General features: G+C 35.8%; 1 protein-coding gene across 1 annotated transcript in view; it reads right to left on the bottom strand.

Annotated features, from left to right (window-relative positions):
• Window positions 1–805: 805 nt before the first annotated feature.
• Window positions 806–26,979, bottom strand: part of plppr2a (phospholipid phosphatase related 2a) — a gene marked incomplete at its 3' end in the record, with an annotated part of 36,327 nt that continues 10,153 nt past the window's right edge. Inside the window, exons 2-7 of the mRNA XM_079388758.1 lie at window positions 20,311–20,499; window positions 11,123–11,243; window positions 5,880–6,130; window positions 4,446–4,622; window positions 2,458–2,585; window positions 806–914 (exon numbers count right to left, since the gene is read on the bottom strand). Coding sequence (XP_079244884.1) covers window positions 806–914; window positions 2,458–2,585; window positions 4,446–4,622; window positions 5,880–6,130; window positions 11,123–11,243; window positions 20,311–20,499 — 975 coding nt within the window. The remainder of the gene's footprint in view (window positions 915–2,457; window positions 2,586–4,445; window positions 4,623–5,879; window positions 6,131–11,122; window positions 11,244–20,310; window positions 20,500–26,979) is intronic.

The raw sequence follows: 26,979 nt of genomic DNA, 5'->3' as shown, positions 1-26,979 counted from the left end.
GACTATGAATGTAACTTAAAAACTCCATCAGCGTTAGGGTGAACATACGTTCTCTTTTAACAGAAATGTCCTGGCTGGGATTTTTAAATTGCCTAAAATGTCCAGGTTTTGGCTTTGTTTTCCTATTGGTATATTATCATAGATTATATGTATATGTATTGCTTTGATGTTCTCTGTAGATCCTGCCTTCTTGCATGCCACGATTGTTCGATTTTATACAATGCCTGCCTGATATTGGTCAAAGCACTTTTCAGTCATTACCTTCAGCAAGTATGAAAACAATAGGAAAACAAAGCCAAAACCCAGACATTTTACGCAATTTATAAACATGTCTGGGTAAAATAGGACATATGGTCACCCTAATGAACAAAAAGGAACAAAACAAACATACCTTTATCCAAAATGCCAAAAAAACAAAAACAGTGCATGTATTTACATAGGAACTCTCACTGCAGTAAAAATTGCAGCCAGAGTTCTGAATTTCAGCCAAAAGCTGATCAAAACTTCTTCATCGGTTCCCCAGGAAGTAGGTCGGGTTGGTTTTGAGAGGTCTGAACAGGTGTGAATCCTCCAACCACAGTCCAAACAAACTCTCTGCCAAAAGAGAGACGGGATCTCCAAGCAGGCTCTGTAAAAGTGCTTGTTTGAGCAGTTTGTGGAGGCCCTATCGGCAGCATGGAGGAATATGAAGGATGAGGGGTTGGAGGTGAGGAAATCTAGACCTGCGTCGAGTAGGAGCGGTGCAGAGCGATGGAGCGTCCAGCGGAGTGGGCGGCGCAGTGGCGCGCGTGCTGGGACGGCTGGTCTAGACTTCGCTGGAAATGGAGCGAGACGGTATGAGGACATCGGGGGGGACGGGGAACCGATGAGGCTGATGGTCATGTGATCTCAGTGAATGGAGATCCCCTTGGAGTCTGTAAGGGGGGAGAGAGAATGTGAGGAGAGAGAGAGAGAGAGAAAGGATGAGAAACCAAGACTGGAAGGTGGAAACTGTGTTTGGATAGAATAAAATTAGTGATGCACCAAAATTCTTTTTTTACCCATGCACCAAAAACCGAAATTAAAATGGATTCAACAAGTTAATAAAAACATTTAAATAGTCTATATATCAACTTTTTAATAATACTATTATTTTCTACTATAATCTACTACAATTTTGCTGAAATATAATCATTTATACCATGGCTGTAATAAAAACTGGTTTTCATGACAGATTTATTTAAACATACATTAAATAATAAAGATTTCATGAACAAGTTGCGAAAATACAGTGAATATGTAATATAGTGCATATACTTATTAAAATTTTCCACTCTAGGGTTATATTCGCTTGCTAACTATCGAGTTTATTGTAATTGAATGGCTTTTCTGAGATAAATGTGCTACGATGAACGTGATGCCTATAGTGATCTGTCACACCACCATGTTTTCTTACAATTCTGAGGAAAAAAGTACCAGTTACTTTTTTTTTTTTCTCTCACAATTTTCAATTTTGTCTTTCAATTTCGAGTTTATATTTCACAATTAAGATTTTTATATATATATATATATATATATATATATATATATATATATATATATATATATATATATATATATAAAACTCGCAATTTAGAATTTTCTCCTCAGAATTTCAAGAAAAATGTCAGAATTGCGAAAAAGAAAAGTTAGGATTAGGAAAGAAAAAGTTTTTCAATTTTTTACAATTCTTTGCTGGGAAAAAAGTAAGAAATGTCAGAAAAAAATGCTATTTACCTTTTTTAAATTCCATGGCAAGAAATAAGAATTGTGAGAGAACTTTTTTTTTATATTGGCATCACTGTTTCGGTCAATGATTTCGGCATCCGTGACCCCTCCATTTCGTAGCTAAAATTTCAGTGCATCACTAAATAAAATATAAGACTGAGGGAGGAAAGGGATGACTGTATGGTCGAGGTGACAAAGAGAGGAAAAGAAGGCAAAGTAGTTTCAAAAGTGAGGAGGATGAGGGTGGCCTACAAAGGGAAATTTTTCCCAGAATGAACCATCTAATGGCCTTCCATCTTTGAAGTTCCACATGCTACACATTCCATTTTCTTTGTCGTAAAGGTACATCTGCTCTAGAGATTTTAAATTCCCATCAACCCACAGAGGGATCAATGAGTTAATGGCCCTAAACATTCTGCTGCTTCTTAATTACTCTATTATAAAAGTAATGTAACGTCTCTTCAAGATAAGCAAGGAGCAGATCAATCCTCCAGAGCGTCAGTGGGCTTTGCAGGGTGCTGTGGTTGGTGTTTGGGTTGTGCAGGTTGGACATGCTAGTAAAGGGAGAAGGAGGGCTGGGTGGGTCTTGGGAGACACATTAGGGTCCACTGGGTCAAACACAGAAAGACAGGGTGGGGCGTAATCCATCCCCTTTATGTGTGCAGCCCTGCCACTAACCCACTCCCACCCCTTACCTGAGGGCCACTTAACTTTTCAAGTGGACTCTCTACGCAGGGCAGCGCCACCATAGGCATGCCCAGCACAGACTCAGGGCGCTGGGGTCGCACGGGTGGGGGTGGGGGCTTTGTCTGCTGGAAGTTGTTGATCACACACGTCACCTATAGAGAGAAGAGAGAGAGAAGAAAAATATGGAATAAAGAGAAGCAGCAGTGGAGCGAGTGATGGAGAGATTAAATTTTTTAATGCTTTTGAAAGTTGTTCACAAAGGCTGCATTTATTTGATCAAAAACACAGTAAACTTTCTCTCTGATTTTAGGAATAAATTATGGGTAGGGTTAGGTTTAGAGGTAGGGACTGGGTTAAGTCAATACTTTTGGACAGTAATGCTGATCCAGGAACATATCTTACATATGCAGAAAAGCTAGTTCATGCATTCATGACCTCTAGACTGGACTATTGTAATGCACTGCTAGGTGGTTGTCCTGCATCTTCAATAAACAAGCTACAGATAGTCCAAAATGCAGCGGCTAGAGTTCTTACCAGGTCAAGAAAATATGATCATATTACCCCAATTTTACAGTCTCTGGACTGGCTACCTATTCAGTTCTGTATCATTTACAAAATATTATTACTTGCCTATAAGGCCCTAAATGGTTTAGCTCCTGCGTACCTAACTTGTCTTCTGCCACGCTACAATCCAACCCGCTCCCTAAGGTCGCAAAACTCTGGACTTTTCGTAGTACCTAGGATGGCAAAGTCCACTAAAGGAGATAGAGCTTTTTCACATTTGGCTCCCAAACTCTGGAATAGCCTTCCTGATAACATTCGGGGTTCAGATACACTTTCTCTGTTTAAATCTAGATTAAAGACACATCTCTTTAGCCAAGCATTCACATAATGCATCTTATAATCTTGTACTGCAGTTATATCTGATCAAATGTACATTATTATTATTCTTTAGCTTGGGTTGAACAAATCATTTTTGCTTCGATGGAACAGCAGCTACGCTAATTATGTCTCTATTTGTTTCTCTGTTTCTGTCACATTAACATCCCGTGGTAACTAGGAATGACAGAAGCTTCAGTCTGGATCCAACCCTTAAATGATCTGAGATGACCGAACACCTGAGAAAAGATAATGAAGTGAAGTGAAGTGACATTCAGCCAAGTATGGTGACCCATACTCGGAATTCGTGCTCTGCATTTAACCCATCCTAAGTGCACACACACAGCAGTGAACACACACACACCGTGAACACACACCCGGAGCAGTGGGCAGCCATTTATGCTGCGGCGCCCGGGGAGCAGTTGGGGGTTCAGTGCCTTGCTCAAGGGCACCTCAGTCGTGGTATTGAGGGTGGAGAGAGCGCTGGACATAATGCCAACCCCTCAGAGGATGCCAACGCTCAGACAACATACAGAATTACCTAATTTTGCCATAAGTTAAATATATTAAGGTTCTGCAATATCTAAATATATTATGGAAACTTAATTTCCTGTAGAGCTGCTTTGCAAAGATTTGTATCGTAAAAAGCGCTATAAAAATAAACTTGAACTTTTTTTCAAAATTACGGTGACCGAAATGAAATCATTCTCATATACTGATTTGCTGTTCAATAAACATTTCTTATTATAATTAATGTTGAAAACAGTCATGCATATTTTTGTGGAAACCTTCGTTGATGAATAGAAAGCTCAAAAGAACATTTATTTAAAACAGAAATCTTTTGCAACATTATAAATATCTTTACTGTCACTTTTACTGTCATGTGTCCTTGCTGAATAACAGTGTTAATTTCTTTCCAAAAACACTTACTGACCCCAAACTTTAAAACAGTATTGTATATGCACTTCTTTATACATGTATATATATATATATATATATATATATATATATATATATATATATATATATATATATATATATATATATATATATATATATCTATATTACCTATATTTGCATGCAATTATCTTGATCTTTCAGTGCTGTTTTAATAACACCTCACACACTCTCACCAGAAAGACAGCGATGGCTCCGCCGGTGAAGTATCCAGCGAGGACGTCGGCCCAGTGGTTGCGGTATTCAGCCACTCTGACCACACCGACTAGCATGGCCAGACACAGCAGAGTCAGACTGAGTGTGGGTTTGGTCAGACGCGTCCCTTTAGTCCTGAACACCAACGTCACATACATCTGCAAGCACAGACAGACAGATAGTGGTGAAAACATGCCTGATACAAATACAATTAGGCACATTTCTATAATGCATGGCTTTAAAACTATTATTAAGTACTTTTTTATAAGCATTGTAGGTAGTATTTTAGATTTTATAAGTATTAGATATTTTATTAATTATCTAGTATTATTTTTCCATTATTAGTTTATGATTTCATGTGAAGAATATTTATAGGAAAATGTTTTAATGTTGAAAGAAATTTATGCGCCATTGCTCACCCAAGGTTGCATTTATTTGATCAAAAATATAGTAAAAAAACAGTAAATTTTTTAAAATATTATTACAATTCAAAATAACTGTTTTCTACTGCCTTATATTTTTGTGGAAACCATGATACATTTCTTTACTTTTTTCTGACCCCGAGAGTTTGATTAACATATACATACCTATCATATATATACACACACACATATATATATATATATATCATATATAATAGGTATGTATATGTTACATATATACACATACACACACCTTGGTTTGAAAAGCTCCACTTCAAGAAATTATTAGTCTCATAGAAATTGTCTTTAACAATCTAAAACGGAAAAGGCACCTGTTTGTCAATCTTAAGGCTAACTTACACTGCACTGACAGACGCCAACAAACAGCAACAGACATGTTCGTCAGGTTCTGCTCAGTGTGTTGTGTCTGTTGGTGTCTGTTGGCGTTGGTTGGTGCTTGAACAGGTTGTATCTGCATTTGTCCAGTCTTGGAACGTCTGAGAAATGACGTACTGTACTCAGTTTGCTGTCTGCGCTTGTTAGTGTGGTGTGAATTGGCCTTTACCCACCAAAAAATCCTTGTTTAACCAGAATCACCAGAAAGAACATGCTGAACCTGTTTTACTATTTTTGCTGATGACATGGCCATACCAGAGCACCAGCTAGACCAGTACTAACCGGCATAAATCACCTCAAAAAGCACTGAAATTCACAGTAGTGTGACATGCTTTTTCGAAGCTTTGCAGATTGCCTATTGCCATTTTAAAAGAAAATTATATGATTACAAGGTAGAATATTATTACTGTATTTAAGAATATCTATAAGCTTTATGTGCCATTTTTGATCACAGTCACTAGCTAACAATCACTGAAGTTTGTGAGATTGCTTAAAACTCCAGAGGTATATCTGCAATATTTTGTTTGTTTGTCAGTACATAAGTTATTTCAGATTCAGCCACATCATTAAAAATAGTTGTAGGTTCATTATCCTCACCACTGTGTACACTGCAGAATAAACACTGAGGGCTGCATCTTTGGAGGGAAAGGATTTCCGTGCAGATGCTACTATGAGGGGGTTTCCCATGCAGGCTTTGCGCTCTGAGATGTACTGTAGGTTGGAATGGCAGCCCAGTGCTGTGTAGTTTGGTCGGCACGCTGACAGGAAGTGAGGCGTCTGGTTTCCTGTCACTACCTGCCCAGCATTGGCAAAGATGGTGGTGGTAAACACGCCGAAGGTGTAAACACCTGAGTGACAGGACAGAGACCAAAGGTTTCAGAAACAAATGGAAAACATGTAAAAATTGGGGCTGCTAATATATTGGAATTAATATCTGTATGGAACATAAAAAAATATATATATATTTATAATATTGGCCACCATATTCATTATTGCAGATAAAATAAAACATAACTTTATAATATTACTAATTATATTCGTCATTGGTCATAAAATGTAATAAAATAACATAAAATAAATATATTGATCATCATATTCGTTATTGGTCATGAAATTAATTAATAAAAAAAATTACTTTACAATAACAGTCAAATTTGTATTGGTCATAAAATAAAATACAATTGGTCATCATATTCATTATTGGTGATTAAATTAATTAATAAAACGAAAATGACTTTACAGTACTGGCCATTATACTGGCCAATATTTGTTATTGGTCATAAAATAAAATAAATAATATTGGCAACATATTTGTGACAGATTATAAAATGTAAATAAATAAATAAATAGAAATGGCCATCATATTTGCTATTGTTCTTAAAATAAAATAAAAATAACTTTATTTGTGACCTTGGAGCACAAAACCAGTCTTAAGTCGCTGGGGTATATTTGTAGCAATAGCCAAAAATATATTGTATGGGTCAAAATTATAGATTTTTTTAAATGCCAAAAATCATAAGGAAATTAAGTAAAGATCATGTTCCACGAAGATATTTTGTACATTTCTTACCATAAATGCAGAGGTGGGTAGTAACGAGTTACATTTAGGGGATGGGGACAGTTGCAACACTTTTTGCATTTCCTTTAGTTTTTCAGAGACTGTTTGCATTAGAAAGCCATAATTTTAATACAATAAAGCAACATCAGTCGGCTACTCACCCACATTGCTTTAACACGTGCACATATGATTATATACACACAATTTATACTTGAATAGACAAAGTCCAATGTTGCAACTGACCCCCAACAGGGGACGGTTGCAACAGTCCACAGGGGCAGTTGCAACATTCATTAGAATGTAATTAAAACATTCTAAATTCATTCTTAAATATCCAAAGCTTTAAATTATCACTTAACGAAATAAAACAAATTTAGGGAGTAAAGGACGTCCAGTTACATTTCTGTTGACACCCGTATGTCTTAAAATGAGAGTAACCTGTTCCAGCTTTTCGAGGACAAAAGGATCTACAGCCACATCAAATGTAGCTGCTAACTGACCTAAAGAGTGTATAGATGAATCTACTCTGAAGAGAATATAATCAGCAGATAGCATACTACTAATTTGAACAGTGTCAGCTAGCCTTCGCAAGTCTCTGGCAACTGTTAGCATGATGACTTCAACCATCTCTCTAAAACACAATGCTGAATCGATGCTTGTCAGTTGCCTTTACGTTAACGGGCATTGCGCAGGCAAACAATCGAATGCAGAACTTTTATAACAATCAACCAATGGTGGCATAAAGACCGACTTCTCTGATGCTTGATAGACACCCTCTCATTAGCATGTTGAGCTGAGGAAAAATAAATACGGAACTACATTCAAAAATGAATAAACATTTGATGGAGGGGAAAAAAAACAAACTTATTTCCCCCAACATTCGTTTAATTTATTTAATTATTTATTTTCTCGCACATTTAATTATTTATATATTTATTTATACAGGAATATGTGGATTTATATATTTATTTATGTATTTATTTATTTATGTATTATTTTGTGGATTTATTTATGTATTTATTTATTTATTGTTTTTGCAGGTTTAGTCCTCCATATTTGGGTACTCTACCCACCTCTGCATAAATGTATCAAAACTTAATTTTTGATTAGTAATATGCATTGCTAAGAACTTCATTTGGACAACTTTGAAGGTGATTTTCTCAAAATTTCGATTTATTTTGCACCCTCAGATTCCAGATTTTCAGCTAGTTGTATCTCGGCCAAATATTGTCCTATCCTAACAAAGCTTATTTATTCAGCTTTCAGATGATGTATAAATCTAAATTTTGAAAAATGAACACTTAAAGGCCTTTCCACACTGAGCGCGAACGCTGGAATAAAACAACAGCTTCCTATGGGTGCTCCCACACAGACCGCGAACATTCGCGCACCGACAATGCAAATGTTTTTTTTTTCATCCAGTCCGACGAATCTTTTCAGTTTCGCAAAGCGAAAACACAGGCCATCCAATAAGATTTGAGCTAGGATCACGTGACTGGAGCAGCTGGTGTTGCACAAAAGAGTGAGAATGGTGGCGCTGTTTCGAAACCGGTGTAAACAAACAACGAAGAAGAGTATCCTGGATAAGAGAGTGGATGCTGAGTTCTTGTTATCGTTGGTATTTGAGAACAGATTTATTCTCACATGTTCTTCATACAGAATAACTTTCTAATAATAAATCATGTGATCTGTAGAGCACAGTCCGTTTTCTTCCACGTGCGCGAGTGTTAGGAGTCGCTCACTCTCTAGATCTTCCGTATTAAAAAACAAAATAGAGTGAAACATTTTTCTACACATGAAATATGAAATAGCAAATAGACATGATTATGACGATATATTTTCTGTATGTGTTTTGTATGCAGCTCATTTCATTTTTTATAGCAATAAAGGATGTTTATGACTAATATTAGCAGTGTAGCGTTATTAAACATACAAAGAGTGCATGTGCCTGCTTATTATAGAATCGAAATAAACTATAAATCATAATCTTATGTACGTGCATTAATTCAGAAATAACCTGAAATATTTGTAATTTTACATAGCATTTGTCACATTGCAGGACTATTTAAGTGAACTGCAAAAATAGTAAAGCAAGCAAAAAACAAAACAAAACTTTGTAATCAATTTAACCCTCTGATGGTTTAGATCTCTGTACCCTATAGTTTTTTTGGGGGGTCTCCAGAGACCCCAGACAATAACATTTAATTTTGTAACAAGATAATAGTTTTTTTTACAAATGTAATTTTACTCTGTTTGTTAATGTTTTTACTCAACATTTGTGCAGTTTTTGGAGGATTTATGATATCTTTTAAATGTCTATAAATAAATAAATAAATATTTATTTAAATTACAAATTTACAAAAAAACAGCATTTCATGTAAAATTCACTTTATAAAAGGCCCAGATTTCTAACTTTCATTCATGGGGATAACATGGATCATTTTAAATGATTTAATGTAACATTTATACCCATTTTTTTGCAGTTTGCAGTTTTAAAATAAAAAAATATCACTTTAACCACTAGATGGCCATAGAGCTCCACTATATGCTATTTGCTATTTGAGAGACCTGAAAGATATCTTTTCACAAGTTGGATTCAGTTGGATTCATATCTAAATATTATAAAATCACAATTATAACAAAAATAAAATATTTTTTGTCAAAGTTTAGTATTTTTTGTACTGAAAAACCCCCAGTTTTTCAATAATGTTACATTATGATTAGAATCAAACCTGAACAAAATGTTACAAAGAGAAATGTTGGAGTCTTAAGATTTTATCATTTATTTCAATTATCTATTTTTAATATAATTCTACAATTTTAATCAACATTTCAGTTACTAACTGTAACAGAACAAAAATGAACCGAAATGAACAGTTATATTACATATGAACACATGAACTGAACAGCAAGGGGAAGTCGTGGCCTAATGGTTAGAGAGTCGGACTCGTAATCGAAAGGTTGCGAGTTCGAGCCCCCGGCCGGCAGGGATTGTAGGTGGGGGGAGGGAATGTCCAGCGCTCTCTCCACCCTCAATACCACGACTGAGGTGCCCTTGAGCAAGGCACCGAACCCCCAATTGCTCCCCGGGCGCTGCAGCATGGCTGCCCACTGCTCCGGGGGTGTGTTCACTGTGTGTGTGTGTGTGTGTGTGTGTGTGTGTGTGTGTGTGTGTGTGTGTGTGTGTGTGTGTGTGTGTGTGTGTGTGTGTGCGTGCGCGCGTGTGCATTTGTTCACTACTCACTGCTGTGTGTGTGCACTTGGATGGGTTAAACCAATTTCGAGTATGGGTCACCATACTTGACAATACGTCACGAACGAAATAAAGCAAATGAAGCAGTAAAAAGATAAAATTTAGTAAAAGAAATCAAACAACGAGGAACAATAAGTGTGTGTGTGTGAGAGAGTGTGTGAGTACACATTGTCGGTGTCAGTGTCACCACTTTATATTTGTGTTGGTTCTGCATTTTGGATGATTTTATTTGACAAATTATAGCCTTACAAATGTGTGTGTGTGTGTGTGTGTTTGTGTGTGTGTGTGTGTGAGTGTGCACATTTTCAATGTGTCAGTGTCACCAATTTATTTTTGTGGTGGTACTGCATTTTGGATGATTTTATTTGACAAATGATAAGAGAACAGTTTTTATAGTCTCAAAAATGTGTTCCTCTATATGTGTGTGTGTGTGTGTGTGTGTGTTGTGAGCAATATAATTTAGCATTGTGGATGTTTTTTGCATTGGTGGAAGTGTGCCACTTTATTTGTGCCATTTCTGTCGATGTGTTCTGCGTTGTTTCTGATTTTGATGATGAATTTTGTCTATTTTGATTGCGGGGTCGAAAGCCACGAGTGTCACAAATTTTGTCACGCTAACATAAAAACAGATATCATTCCAATTTTTTTTTTTTTTTGTAGATCTAGAAAGTGTTGAGAGCCGTAGAAGGTTTCATACCATTTGGACAAAGGGAACATTTTTTAAAAATTGAGCAAAAGTCATTTGGGGTAAAAAAGACCCCGTAAACCATCAGAGGAACATACATCCGCTTACATTCCCTTATATTTTAACTTAAAATCCTGCTGTTGGAAAAAACTACGCATTAATCCCAAACTGCATATGATGTCTTTAAGATCACAGTTTGTAGCATGAAAATGGATCATAAACAAAAATAATTTATTTAAATGTAGTTATCTGTGCTTTCGAGACACTGGCTCTCTTCCTAGAAGGATCATTTTTAGTTCCTTATGACATAATTCCATCATCCTCTTTGGTGAATGCTGAAGTACCTAGGAAGCGTATGATGCGTCTGAGCAGAGGGTTGAAGTAACAGCAGTCGGCTGTGACTATGGTCTTCTCCTGCATGCCCTCCGACCTCATGAAAAACACCATCACCTCACCGGCCAGAATCTGAGGAGGAGAAAAACACAAATGAAACAAACAGTAGCTGCCAAAACATCCACCACCCCATTTGTTTTGGCATTACTGAAGCCCCATTTGGTTGAAATCCGAGGGCGGGAAACAGCTAAGCAGTCGCTAATACTCCCTGATTTTCACCGTTCTCAAATGCCAGCACCAGCACCATTATTTCTGATCTCCCTGGTTACGGTTATGATGAGTAACAGATCATCAACGTGACTAATTCTGCTTTGCAATGTAAGAGGTGTGCACACATCACTTCTATATGGGTTTAAATAATCATAATGTATGCGAATATGTCTCCTTTGCATTGAAAATAGTAATGGTATGTAATGTCGTATATGGTAGAAGCTTAAAACCATGAACAAAACTATGCAAGATTATAGAAAATACAACCTAGATTACATTACATATATGTTCACTTGCAATAAACATGGTTTGTGTCGACCACAATGTGTTTTGTGCAAAGTATTCATGACTTACAGCACGAAACCATAAAAATCTTCATGTGTATAATAATTTGGGAAGTCCAATATACTGGAGACCATACGTGTACTGAAAATAAAATAAAATAAAAATGAATAATAAAATAAACTACAAAGAATGTAAAACAAAAAAGTGAGTAGCACTGAAAATCATGTAAAAAAAAAAAAAGAAATTATAAAATAAAATACGAAGATTACTCAAATAAATGATAAAGAATGTAAAATGATAGTGAGTAACAAAGTTATGTTAGAAAAAATTTAATTGCATGGGATGTGATGCCTGAGAAAAAACAAAAATAAATTAAAAATATCAAATCAAATACAAATGCATGGGACAAGATGCATGAAAATTAAAATACAATAAGCTGAAATAATAAAGACAATGCTGTATAACTACAAAGTGAGTAACTAAATCTAATACTTTCTTGTTGTTGCGATATGACCATAAATGCATGTTAAAAAATAGCATGGGATGCCAATATTTTGGAGACCATAACTGGACTGAAAAAATAAATAAATAAAATAAAATAATAAAGGCAATGTTTAACTAAAAAACAGAGTAACACTAAAAGTCAAGAAAAAAACTGTTATCAAAATATCATGTTATCAGAATTTCAGTTTACGTGAATATGATAAACAATTTTAGTACTGTGTTGAGCCACCACTTGATGATCAATATAAAAACAAAACAAAAAGTGAGAACCCCTAAACTAATCATCTGAGCTATAATGCTGTACAAGTGCTTCCCTGGCAGTGCTAGAAGAACCGGAGACCATAAACACAACATCAAATCCATTAACTTCAACTCACAGAGACAGAGAGACGTCAGAGATGAGACAGTGAAGGACAGGGACACAGTGTTCACCTCACACATCTCCCAGTTTAGCACCTGACCGCTCACAGTCTGACATGAGTCACACACACACAGTGCAAATGATCAACATTTTTGGGTGAATTACTGTTTTAAAAGCCGACTGTGATGATGTTGTGAATTGAGGATGTGTGTCTAACACTGTGTGTGTGTGTGTTGGTGAGACTGAACATCAGTTCAAGTGTGAATAATGTGCCATTAGATGAGATAAAGCTCCGTTTCTAGATCCTTTCTATAAGCTTTTAGTCTGTCATGGGTGATTAGGCTTGTGGCTCATATAATAAATAATATAAAAAAGATCTCAACACCACAACGACTCCCAGGTGAGATCAGGAAAGGGTCAAAGGCAGGATATGATGTCCAAATCCTACTCAACAATTTGATACAATAATAATAATAATAAATATATATATATATATATATATATATATAATTACCCCGTTTACTTTTTTATTGCAAGTTGCTTTGTTCTCTTACTGAATATCCTATTGACAAAAAAAGCAAGTAATACATATTACAGTACTAAAATTAGTTGCGAATGTAAAAATAATATATCTGGATGTTTATAGAGAGAAATGTTTGCACAACAGTAATATAGGCTATAAACTACTGTTCAAAGGTTTTAGAAAAAATGTTTTTTGAAAAAAAAAAATGGCTGAATTTATATGAAAAAAATACAGTAAAAATATTTTTACTATTTTATTTTAAATATTTTAACTGTTTTCTATTTGAATATATTTTAAAATATAATTTATTTCTGTGATCAAAGCAGAATTTTCAGCATCATTACTCCAGTCTTCAGTGTTGCATGATTTTTAAGAATTTATTCTAATATGCTGATTTGCTACTCAATAAACATTTTATTATTATTATCAATGCTGAAAACAATATTTTCATGAAAACTCTCTTTTTTAAGGATTAGAAAGTTCAAAAGAACTGTATTTATTTGAAAAAAGCTTTTGTAACATTATGTCTTTACTGTCACTTTTGATCAATTGAATACTTTTTTTTTTTTTTGCTAAATAAAGTATTAATGTCTTTCAAAAAAAACAATTAACCATATCACAAAAATCAGACAGTCAAGCGATGATTGTGTGGAAACAGAATGAAAGCCTAGAGGCCTGACGCTGCTGCTTTACCCCGTTTCATCTCCTCTCTTACCGTGACGCAGAATAGATCATGCAGTGCCTCTTCCCTGAGGCGGCGAGTGGACATTCATGCCACGACAGAGAGGTGCACAGTTCAGCCATATGTTAAAATGCCAGCGCTTTCACTCCTCGAGCAGCCGGTGCCATCTGCTGTACACCTCCACACTCCCCAATCCTCCCTCTGGACATCAAAAGCTTATATTTAGGCTGTTTTCATGCAATTTACACCACATATCACACCGAAGCATAAAGCAGCTTTATGTGGCTGATAAATGAATGTGTGGCAATCTAGTGACCTGTCTGATGCACAAACATCCTCAAAATAGTTATACCTCAACATATACAAAGCACATAACTGGTAAAACGGTTCAGTTTTGGGAAGTATTATGGCAAACTGAACAGCTAAAATGGTTTTAAGAGACTACAATGTTTTTTTCTTTATATTTGTTTGTTCACACTATATGGTGCATATGCCTTTTATAACGCTTTCATGTTGCTTTTTTGCCATTTTTGGAGCTTGGTAGCCTGTGATAACTATATTTTAATTGTATGTGAAAATGAAGAACTGCTCCTTTAACTCTATAAAGCCTACTGTATCATATTTAAAGGTCTCTAAATTATTAGCACAATCAAAAATTTGCTAAAAACCTGTTGCACAAAATCTAAGTTTTCAGTTTTCTGATTGATAATTTAGTTTTTTTTTAGCAAGTAAAACGGCTTTTTAGTATGATTGTACAAACATCTCCCTAAATGTTTCTTCTTGCGGTAAAATCTTTATTGATTTAAAAATGTATATTGTTAGCAATATTTCAAAATGAAAAATACTGGAATGAAGCAAATTAGGTTTACCTTATTATCAATAAATCATTTTTTGAAAAATCATGTTAAATGTGAGCATTAAATATTATTCATCAGGCTTTTGAGGAATGATCATTTGTTCATCTCTCAATCATCATTGTATTGCATTGTATTATGGGTTTTAAAACTACAGAGCTTTGATCATTAAACTAAAGTAAAGTAAAAGTAAAGTCGTGACGTATTGTCAAGTGTGGTGACCCATACTCGAAATTGGTGCTCTGCGTTTAACCCATCCAAGTGCACACACACAGCAGTGAGTAGTGAACAAATGCACACACACACACCGTGAACACACACCCGGAGCAGTGGGCAGCCATGCTGCAGCGCCCGGGGAGCAATTGGGGGTTCGGTGCCTTGCTCAAGGGCACCTCAGTCGTGGTATTGAGGGTGGAGAGAGCGCTGTACATTCACTCCCCCCACCTACAATTCCTGCCGGCCGGGGACTCGAACCCGCAACCTTTCGATTACGAGTCCGACTCTCTAACCATTAGGCCACGACTTCCCCCAAACTGCATTAATATCATCCAAAGCATTTAAATATCATCTTAAGACATATTATTGGGGAATACAGAGCACATAATTCATTATTAACAGCTTCTTTTTGACATTCTCTCAACATGAGCTCGGCTCTTTTGATCATGCGGTGTAGAGATAGTGTTTATCTCTGACTTTCTTTCATCAGTCTGTATCACTCATGCTAACAGTCCCTTGTTCTCACATTCCCTTCAAATTAATCATCGGCACTGCAAACACTTTTTCATACACTTTTTGTCATTATTTGATACATTATATACTCTTCTGCAAGCTAGAATTGACTAGAGAATTTGCAGAACCCTTTAATAAATCACAACATTGTTCATGAGAGAAACTAAACTCACTTTGATTATAGTAAATATTTAATAAATAAAAATAAACAATATATAATAAATATGTATATATGAGTGTTTTTAAATGTTATATATTTAAAAACACACTAATATGTATTATTTATAATATCACTGTGTACTGCTTTTTAATCTATCAATGGAATTAAAAAATAACTTAATTGAAATATTTTTCATGTTTCTACATTTATTACACATATACATATGTATATAAATTTAAAAAACACTTTAGTATTTGTAAATCATGTCATATAAATCTGACTGTAAAATGGCATATTCAATATGCCACTATATTAGATGGATTAGTCAGTAGATGTTGAAGACTGAAACTGCAGAACTGTTTGAATATGAAAACTCATTTCAGACCTGAGAGATGTTGAAAATGTTTCTTCAAAGATCTTCTTCTACCCTGTGTTTGTGTAATCACATCGGCATTATAAGACCAAACCAGACTGAACCAACATCTCACTGCCCTCGATATGAATTACACAACATGTGTGAGTGTATCTGAATCAGAGAGAATTATTATTTTGACCCTTCCTTGAGAAGAGCATTTCTCTGGACCACTGAGAAATAAATGCTTCAGGGCTCTCGGTTTTTGCTAGAATTAATCTAAGCAGCATATAAAAGCTCTGTATGATGGAGGGCTCAAATGTCACAAACACACGGGCGTGCACATCTAGAAACAAACATGATATTAATTAGAAAATGAAGGTTTCTGTCAAAGAGTTTCTTATCAGGTTTTAGAAACATGATAGAGCCAGTGCTTCTCCAGAGCATTGTGTGAAAGAGATGAGCAGCTGTACATTAAATGTCGCTTCAGCCTCAGTGTTTATAGCTTGAAATCTCAGCATGAATCGACAACAGGTGACAGAAAACACTCCATCAAAATCACAGAGAGAGAGAGAGATGTGACGCAGGAAGACTGTTCTTTTTTCCTTTTTCTGATTGTTACGCTGCCAATCAAAGATGGTAGATTTCATTTAAGTGTGCTTTCTTGTTTCTATTAATTTCCATTTATTATTATTAACAACAACCAAAATTATAAATATTAATAAACAAATTATGAATCATTATCTTATTGTCATATATACAATGCACACACTGTAATCTACTGATATATTTTTAATAGATTTTTTATTTTATTTATTGAATTTTAAATAGATAATCTATCTAGATAGATAATTGTTATTATTATTATTTACAATGAAATTTAAAAAATATTAATAATATACAAATAAATTAATAAATTAAACTAACCACTAATAAAAATCCAAACAATATTATTCATATTCTTCTTCCTCTAATTATTATTATATACAACAACAAACATATATATATATATATATATATATATGTATATTTACACACACACACACACACACACACACACACACACACACACACACATATAATGTTCCAAAACAACAAACATAAAATATATAAAGTTGTGTCACATTTATTTATAATTACTTTCATTCATCCTTTTTTTATAGCAATAAGGATAGATAAAGATCAAATTCTGTAACTGATGCACTGCATTTTCATTGACAGACATACTATGAATTAGTGACGTGTAGACTGTGATGAAGGGAACAGCTCTGATGATGAATGAGATTAATTAAAGAGCCTGAGACCCCCAGAGTCTGATGTGGACATCACCTCTCCCTCCAAAGATGACTGAATATGACTTTATAGAGCTCAGGCCAATCAGAACATCTCTGCAACATGCTGACAGGATGTCTGAGTTCGATGGTGTCAAGCAATGTCACGTCACCCAAGGGCAGCGCTGTCTGCTTTCTGATGAACACTTTGTTTGTGGGCCATACGAGTTCAGCTGCTGTAAGACAGTTCTGTGGCACCAAATGAACCTGCAAACTCTCAAAACTCCCATCTGCTATTGTTCAGCTCAGCTCAGTAAAGACAGTAAAATAACACCATGATTCCATACTGTTTAAATACTTTAATTTATATGATATTTGTACCAGTGTACAAATATTTGGTCTGTAAGATTTTTGTTTTTAAGAAATTAATACGTTTACTGAGCAAGAACGCATTAAATTGATCAAAAGAGACTTTTGCAATGTTATACAACCCGAATTCCGGAAATGTTGGGATTTGAATAAAATGAAAACTAAAAGAATTTCAAATCACATGAGCCAATATTTTATTCACAATAGAACATAACAAATGTTTAAACGGATAAATTTTACAGTTTTATGCACAAAATGAGCTCATTTCAAATTTGATGCCTGCTATAGATCTCAAAATAGTGGTCTCAAAAAAACCCAAAATTTTGGATACGATTAATCACAATCGTTTGACAGCAGTAATTTTTTTATACATGATTTTTTATATATAAATATTATATATATTTTTATATATGAAGTTTACTTTAACTTTTTTTTACTTCATGCAAATTACCTTTTAATTTATATTGGTCTTTTCATTCAAAATTAGACTGTCATTGAGACAAGCTTGACTTCTGAGGACAACTATTTCAGTGTCTTTTGTCAGGTAATGTCTTTTGTGCATGATACTTATTTTATGCATAAAATAAAGAATCTGGGTGACCGTGTTACTCTGCGTTGTCCAGAAAGTGACCTGCTGGACAAAAAAAAGATGTTGCACATTTCATTCCTCTCATTCTCAACCCATCATTCCCCAGCCGGCCATCATAACATCTCTAAATGAGCCTCTGCCCATGTTTCTACCCCGCTACGCTTTGCTCAGTTTATGAATCTAACAGAACTCCTCCATTTCATGCATCTTCAGTTGGCTGTACTTTCTGTGTGAGCATGTTTTTTTTGGCTCTGCCAGTACACTCACACACGCTTCAACATGAAGCTCGTACTCCAGGCTTCAGATCTATTGCTGGCCCAAAAACACATGCCCACAAACACACTCTAGAAGCACCACACACGGCTCTGGCAGACTTGGGAAAGGAGGGAGGCAGATCCATGTGGTCCCACAATCTGTTGCCTCCGGTTCACAATGTGGCAGGGAGACACCAGTAAGACCATCACCTACAAACCCCTCACATCCAGCTATAGCTGCTGTCTACACCTTCCTCACTGGAGCTCTCGCTTATGTTGCATTTCAGTATAAACATGTTCTCAGATGTTTCTCCTAAAATTCCCTTAGGTTGGGTTAATCGCACCAGTAAGGGTTAAGATTGAATCTAGATTAAGTCAGAGTTTATCTAATAATTCTGTTGCACCACTTGTTTAAAAATAAGTACATTTGATCATTTTGATCCTGGTTTTAATTTACATGTAAGATTTAAGTTTAAACCTGTTGCTCCAATACTTTGAACTTTACATTTCAATCTCATTTAGTGATTAAATTTAAACCTGAAGGTGAGGAGGAACTGATTTTGATGAGAAATGTTGAGATCTCTGACATTTGATTGCAGACTTTGCAGACTTGGCAAAACCGAGCACAGACCTTTGACATGTTGATGAGAAATCAGCTCAGACACGTTAGATAATTGAAGACTTATTCACAGGAGAAACATCTGAGAAACACACAAGACGAAACATTTAAAACACTCCATTTAATCTCACTGTTGCCTACCGAGAAATTAAAGAGGTATAAGAGCTGTCTACAACATTACAGCTTATTAAATAAGTACTGGCACATGCAACTTCATAAGTAAAAAAAAATATGTCTATTTCAAACACCTGGTGAATCATACAAAAAGGCTGTCCAAATCACAATATTATCAGAATTATTAAAATTATTAAAAAGATAAAGTTGTTTTAGACAATGTGAAATCATCATGATAACAATTTACCACCAAATTCTTATTACTAGCCAAAATATTCTACATTTTATTTCTCAATAATAGTGATATAGCGATTTTATTTATTATAATATTTTTATGTATTATAATTTTTCTATAATAATAAAATCATAATTGTTGGTTTATATTGATTGGTAAAATTTTATTTTATTATTATTTAATTAGTATTTTAAAAAACTAAAGAACATACTTATTATCTTTATAATGTTGTACATTATGGTAAAAAAATTCGATTTTTTTAAGTTATGATAATGAGTTTTTTTTTAAGTAGGGCATTAATAGTTTAATTAATCAGAAAAAAAGCCACAAACAAAATTACAAAAATATATATATAATTTATGCAATTCCATGAATGATAATTATATTAAAATATATAATTTATATAAAAATATATAACTAGTTCTAAAACAAACATATACATTTATATAATAAAGCCTTATTTGGGCAATATTCATTTGCTTCACAGTTTGCTGTGCTTGTTTGTAGGGCTACATAATTTAATAAATAATAATAACAATAAAATGTAGCTATAAAAGTAATGAATAAAAATTATTATTATCATCATTATTACTATTAAATAAAACAATAAAAAATACTAGATAAAAACAAAATATTACAAACATTACTATTGTAATATTTACGGTAATGACAATTTGATTATTTTGACATCACAAGAATGATTTTTTAGGGGCTTAATTATTATGAAAATAATGTCACAAACATATACCTTTATATACAGCACTATTGGAATATTGTAAAAATATACTTAAAAATGTAACATTTAAATATAAAACATTCAAACACTGAATTTGATTGGTTTAGGTGTGAAATATGACTCAGGCATGTTCTTGACAGGGTTTGTGAGATCTGGATTCTCTCACACACACAAAAGCACACGTGCACATACATCCTGATAATGAATGATTCATCCTTCGTCACACATGCTAAAGTTGATCCTCGCTGCCCACAAGCACACAGAGAAATGTAGGAAAGACACAGGTACTCACGGTTATAGTGGGGAGAGCAGCTACCAGAGAGTACACGAGCACCGGCGGTACGTTGCTGCTCTCCTCCGGTCCAGGGTACGGTTTGGAGAACGCCTTGTCGAAGCAGAAGAAGCCCTGGATGTGCACGGGAAAGGTGTCCGTGTATTCGAAGTAGTACGCCAGGAGAACGGTGCCTGCCATGATCACCAGCTGAAAATAAAACATGATCCACGCTTTACAACCACAGAACAAGACGCTCCGCCACAATCAGAGACACGCGCGCGTCGTGACACTGACAGCGTTACATGCTGCTCCGCGAGGAAAGCCGCGCGGAGCGAGAGAGAGGAGAGCGGAGGACCGGCGCGGGGAGAGTCAGCGGGGAGGGACAGCGTGAGATGGACACAAATTGACTCAGCGGCGCGTTGTGTGTCCGTGTGCGCTAGAGAGACATTTTGGATGTGTGCGAAACACAACGAGGTGTGAACGCGCTCATTAGCGACTTTCAAAAGCAGCTCGCCTTCATTCAAGACGCACTGTGCTACTGATATATGGTGAGCCCAAAGGGTTTGAGGTACACTGAGAAAAATTTGGTGTGGAAACAATTTTCACTCTGAAATTTCACACACAGTTACAAAGAAATAACAAGTAGGCACACTTTAAATTACACGTGATATTTCGAAGTAGAAAAAAGTTAAATGGTACACACACACACACACACATATATATATATATATATATATATATATATATATATATATATATATATATATATATATATATATATATGTGTGTGTGTGTGGGTGTGTGTATTTATATATGTATATATATATATATACAGTGGGTACGGAAAGCAGACCCCCTTAAATTTTTCACTCTTTGTTATATTGCAGCCATTTGCTAAAATCATTTAAGTTCATTTTTTTCCTTATTAATGTACACACAGCACCCCATATTGACAGAAAAACACAGAATTGTTGATATTTTTGCAGATTTATTAAAAAAGAAAAACTGAAATATCACATGGTCCTAAGTATTCAGACCCTTTGCTGTGACACTCATATATTTAACTCAGGTGCTGTCCATTTCTTCGGATCATCCTTGAGATGGTTCTACACCTTCATTTGAGTCCAGCTGTGTTTGATTATACTGACTGGATTTGATTAGGAAAGCCACACACCTGTCTATATAAGACCTTACAGCTCACAGTGCATGTCAGAGCAAATGAGAATCATGAGGTCAAAGGAACTGCCTGAAGAGCTCAGAGACAGAATTGTGGCAAGGCACAGATCTGGCCAAGGTTACAAAAAAAATTCTGCTGCACTTAAGGTTTCTAAGAGCACAGTGGCCTCCATAATCCTTAAATGGATGACGTTTGGGACGACCAGAACCCTTCCTAGAGCTGGCCGTCTGCCCAACTTGAGCTATCGGGGGAGAAGAGCCTTGATGAGAGAGGTAAAGAAGAACCCAAAGATCACTGTGGCTGACCTCCAGAGATGCAGTCGGGAGATGGGAGAAAGTTGTAGAAAGTCAACCATCACTGCAGCCCTCCACCAGTCAGGGCTTTATGGCAGAGTGGCCCGACGGAAGCCTCTCCTCAGTGCAAGACACAAAAAAACACCTGAAGGACTCCAAGATGGTGACAAATAAGATTCTCTGGTCTGATGAGACCAAGATAGAAATTTTTGGCCTTAATTCTGTGTGGAGATATGTGTGGAGAAAACCAGGCACTGCTCATCACCTGTCCAATACAGTCCCAACAGTGAAGCATGGTGGTGGCAGCATCATGCTGTGGGGGTGTTTTTCAGCTGCAGGGACAGGACGACTGGTTGCAATCGAAGGAAAGATGAATGCGGCCAAGTACAGGGATATCCTGGACGAAAACCTTCTCCAGAGTGCTCAGGACCTCAGACTGGGCCGAAGGTTTACCTTCCAACAAGACAATGACCCTAAGCACACAGCTAAAATAACGAAGGAGTGGCTTTACAACAACTCTGTGACTGTTCTTGAATGGCCCAGCCAGAGCCCTGACTTAAACCCAATTGAGAATCTCTGGAGAGACCTAAAAATGGCTGTCCACCAACGTTTATCATCCAACCTGACAGAACTGGAGAGGATCTGCAAGGAGGAATGGCAGAGGATCCCCAAATCCAGGTGTGAAAAACTTGTTGCATCTTTCCCAAAAAGACTCATGGCTGTATTAGATCAAAAGGGTGCTTCTACTAAATACTGAGCAAAGGGTCTGAATACTTAGGACCATGTGATATTTCAGTTTTTCTTTTTTAATCTGCAAAAATGTCAACAATTCTGTGTTTTTCTGTCAATATGGGTTGCTGTGTGTACATTAATGAGGAAAAAAAGTGAACTTAAACAATTTTAGCAAATGGCTGCAATATAACAAAGAGTGAAAAATTTAAGGGGGTCTGAATACTTTCCGTACCCACAGTGTGTGTGTGTGTGTGTATATATATATATATATATATATATATAGAGAGACTTAGACTTCATATACATGCACAAAAATCACTGGTTTATTAAACAATATTAGGCAAACAATACAATTTTGAGAAAATAATGATGCTATCCACTACAATGACTTTTTTAACTGTGACATATGTTCAAATGCATTTTGGGGCCACTGTATTTGAGAATACACGGTTTTGTATTCACAAGTGCATAATAGTTGTTTCCTGAGTTTGAAGCGTAAAAAATGCTCTTGGATTATTCACCCAGATCACTCTACCCACACAGACACCCACATTCACACACACCCAAATACAAAGCCTGACCCAAGTGTCAGTCAAGTGTTCTCATTGCTTTTCTTGTCTCTTAGTTAAAAAGAAAGAGAGAAATGCTGTTGCGTTTAACTGTCATGGTGAAGAAGACAACATTGCAGGGTTAAAATATTCAGCACATTTTATTTCCAAACATAACAGCCTGAATATAATTGTAGATTATAACAGCCAAACAGAAATTGATTTATTTGCATGATGTTTTTTAAAACACTGTTCCAAAGCAGCTTTACAGGAAATATAAACAAAGAAGTTAAGGACAAGACCTTAGTTTCGGTGTAGTGCAATGCTGGATGCGCAAGAGCTTTAAGCTTTAAGATGATTACTTGTGCTTGAGGCAGCAAAAATCACTATTGGTATTTCTCATATTTAGAGTTAGAAACTTGAGCAAACCATATGTAACTAAGTACTGTACTTTGGTGAATAACTGTGCTACAAAAATTAATAACTCAAATTGTATGATTTGTTAATGAGGGATGTACAATTAATTAAGTGATCAGAGTTATGATTTTGGACAAAAACAAATAAATGAGAAAATAAAAATTATATTTGTACACCCACACCTCCAAAAGTATTTGGACAGTGAGGCCAATTCCTTTATTTTTGCTGTAGACTGAAAACATTTGGGTTTGACATCAAAATATGAATATCAGACAAGAGATTTACATGCCGGCTTTTATTTCCAGGTATTTACATCTGGATCTGACACACAGCTTAGAAGATATCACCTTTTGTTTGAACCCACCCATTTTTCTTGTGAGCAAAAGTATTGGAACAGATAGAATTAACATAGTCAAGTGTTAAACACACATTAAAGTGAAAAAGACTTCATATTTAGTTGCAAATCCTTTGCTTTCAATAACTGCATCAAGCCATCAAGATGCCATCAACTGCATCAAGATGATGTCAATCATCATTGACATCACCAAACTTTTGCATTCTTCTTTTGTGATGCTTGTTTTTTGGTAGACAGCTGAATTCATGCTTCCATTTATCACAGCAAGTCTTCCAGGTACTGAAGCAGCAGAACAGCCCCAGACCATCACACTACCACCACCATATTTTACTGTTGGTATGATGTTCTTTTTCTGAAATGCTGTGTTACTTCGACGCCAGATGTAATAGGACACACACCTTCCAAAAAGTTAAACTTTTGTCTCGTCAGTCCACAGAGTATTTTCCCAAAAGTCTTGGGGATCATCAAGATGTTTTCTGGCAAAACTGAGACGAGCCTTTATGTTATTTTTGCTCAGCAGCGGTTTTCATCTTGGTACTCTGCCATGCAGGCCATTTTTGCCCAGTCTCTTTCTTATGGTGGAGTCATGAACACGGACCTTAACTGAGGCAAGTGAGGCCTGCAGTTCTTTAGATGTTGTTGTGGGGTCTTTTGTGACCTCTTGGATGAGTCGTCGCTGCGCTCTTGGGGTAATTTTGGTCAGCTGGCCACTCCTGGGAAGGTTCACCACTGTTCCATGTTTTCACTATTAGTGGATAATGGCTCTCACTGCGGTTCGCTGGAGTCCCAAAGCTTTTGAAATGGCTTTATAACCTTTTCCAGACTGATAGATCTCAATTACTTTCTTTCTCATTTGTTCCTGAATTTCTTTGGATCTCAACATGATGTGTAACTTTTAAGGATCTTTTGGTCTACTTCACTTTGTCAGGCAGGTCCTATTTAAGTGATTTCTTGATTGTGAACAGGTGTGGCAGTAATCAGGCCTGGGTGTGGCTAGAGAACTCAGGTGTAATAAACCACAGTTATGTTTTAATGTGGCCTTTTCACACAGGGCCATGTGGGTTTGGATTTTGTTTTCCCTTCATAAAAAAACCCCTTCATTTAAAAACTGCATGTTGTGTTTACTTGTGTTATCTTTGATTAATAGTTAAATTTGTTTGATGATCTGAAACATTAAAGTGTGACAAACATGCAAAAAAATAAAAAATCAGGAAGGGGGCCAACACTTTTTCACACCACCGTATATATAAGAAAAAAATTATATTCTTTTATTCAGCAAGGATTCTATTAATTTAAGAATTTTGGTGGTGGTGGGGTATCACGGTTTCCCAAAATATTATGCAGTACAACTGTTTTCAACATTGATTTATTGACTGACTGACTGATTGATTTCTTGAGTATCAAAGTAGCATATTACAATGATTTCTAAAGGATCATGTGACAATGAAGACTGATAATGGTACTTAGATAATTAGAACAGAAAACTGTTTTTTATTGTAATAACATTTCAAAATATCAGTTTTTAAAAAAAAATCACATTAATCCAGCCTTGGTGAGCAGTATAGATTTTAAAAAGCTTCTTATAAAACGGCAAAGTACATATTTAGTGAACAATATTTGCTTTTTCACCATATTAATATCACGAGTATGTTTGAACAGACCCCACATGTACTGTATAACATGGGCATCTGATCATCAATCCATCCATCCATCCATCCATCCATTCATTCAGTAATTGGAAATATTCTGCTCAAATTTTAAAATAGTATCTCACTGGAACATGCTGTTTTTATTTGGCATGAGTTCATGAAACGATCATTAAACACACTGTGCCAGAATCACTCTGCGGCTCTGTGTTCACTCAAACAGTCTAATTAGAGAGCGAGGGGAGGAGGAATATTCCATATGGCAACATGTTTCTCCACAGCCAGCAAAATTCAACATTACTCTGCTGTCATCACTCAGTTCTGGAGAGATTAGCTGGAGATAAAAGTTCAGATCGGTCTAACATGTATCCTGGAAACATGACTTTATGAGTATGTCTGCTGTACCAAACCCATATAAAGTACATGTGCTGTGGTATGGAATTATTTTTGTGTCTTTATTATTCAAACAAAAATTCTGTATTTGAGAGCAAAACTAATTATTTGTAATTAAAAAAATAAAAGTTTGCAAAAAAAGTCTTCTTAAGGTTCAAAATTAAAGTAATTGAAAACAAAATAATTTGCAGTGCGTGTAAATATATTAAAAAATATATATTTTTCTTTGTGCACTTCAAAAACTTTTCATCACTAATCCACAAATGTTGCTCTCTTTCCTGCCTTCTTTTTTTGCGGGTCTAAAACTTTTGTTTGCGAGTTGAAAAGTTTTGCTTGCGAGTGAAGCTGTGTGTCAGCGGGCGGTCTCTACGCACCAGGATGAAAGGCCCTTTTCTATTGGCCACTCTCGATGGAAGTGACAGATTGACCACGCCCACTACGCTTTCCCGCCACTGACGCCAGAGCGAGCTTCTAGCAGCAATGGCCAGCAACCGCTCCTTTACTGGGTAAGTTAACTAATTTAACATCTTAAATTGAGTGACTAGTGAACTGAATTATTCTCTCTTCTCATGCTCCCCCACTTAAATACATAACGTTAGCTAAAATCTATTCAAATCTATTCAGCGGTTTCACCAACTACAGACAGGCTTAGCTAACGTTATGTATTTAAGTGGGGGAGCATGAGAAGAGAGAATAATTCAGTTCACTAGTCACTCAATTTAAGATGTTACCCAGTAAAGGAGCGGTTGCTGGCCATTGCTGCTAGAAGATCGCTCTTCTGTCAGACTGGCGTCAATGGCGGGAAAGCGTAGTGGGCGTGGTCAATCTGTCACTTCAATCGAGAGTGGCCAATAGAAAAGGGCCTTTCATCCTGGTGAGTAGAGACCGCCCGCTGACACACAGCTTCACTCGCAAGCAAAACTTTTAGACCTGCAAAAAAAGAAGGCAGGAAAGAGAGCAACATTTGTGGATTAGTGATGAAAAGTTTTTGAAGTGCACAAAGAAAAATATATATTTTTTAAAGATTTACACGCACTGCAAATTATTTTGTTTTCAATTACTTTAATTTTGAACCTTAAGAAGACTTTTTTTGCAAACTTTTATTTTTTTAATTACAAAATAATTA

The sequence above is a fragment of the Barbus barbus genome, assembly GCF_936440315.1.
Source record: "Barbus barbus genome assembly, chromosome: 3".
Taxonomy (NCBI): Eukaryota; Metazoa; Chordata; class Actinopteri; order Cypriniformes; family Cyprinidae; genus Barbus; species Barbus barbus.
Note: the sequence above shows the minus strand (reverse complement) of the source record. Positions and strands in the feature narration are given on the sequence as shown.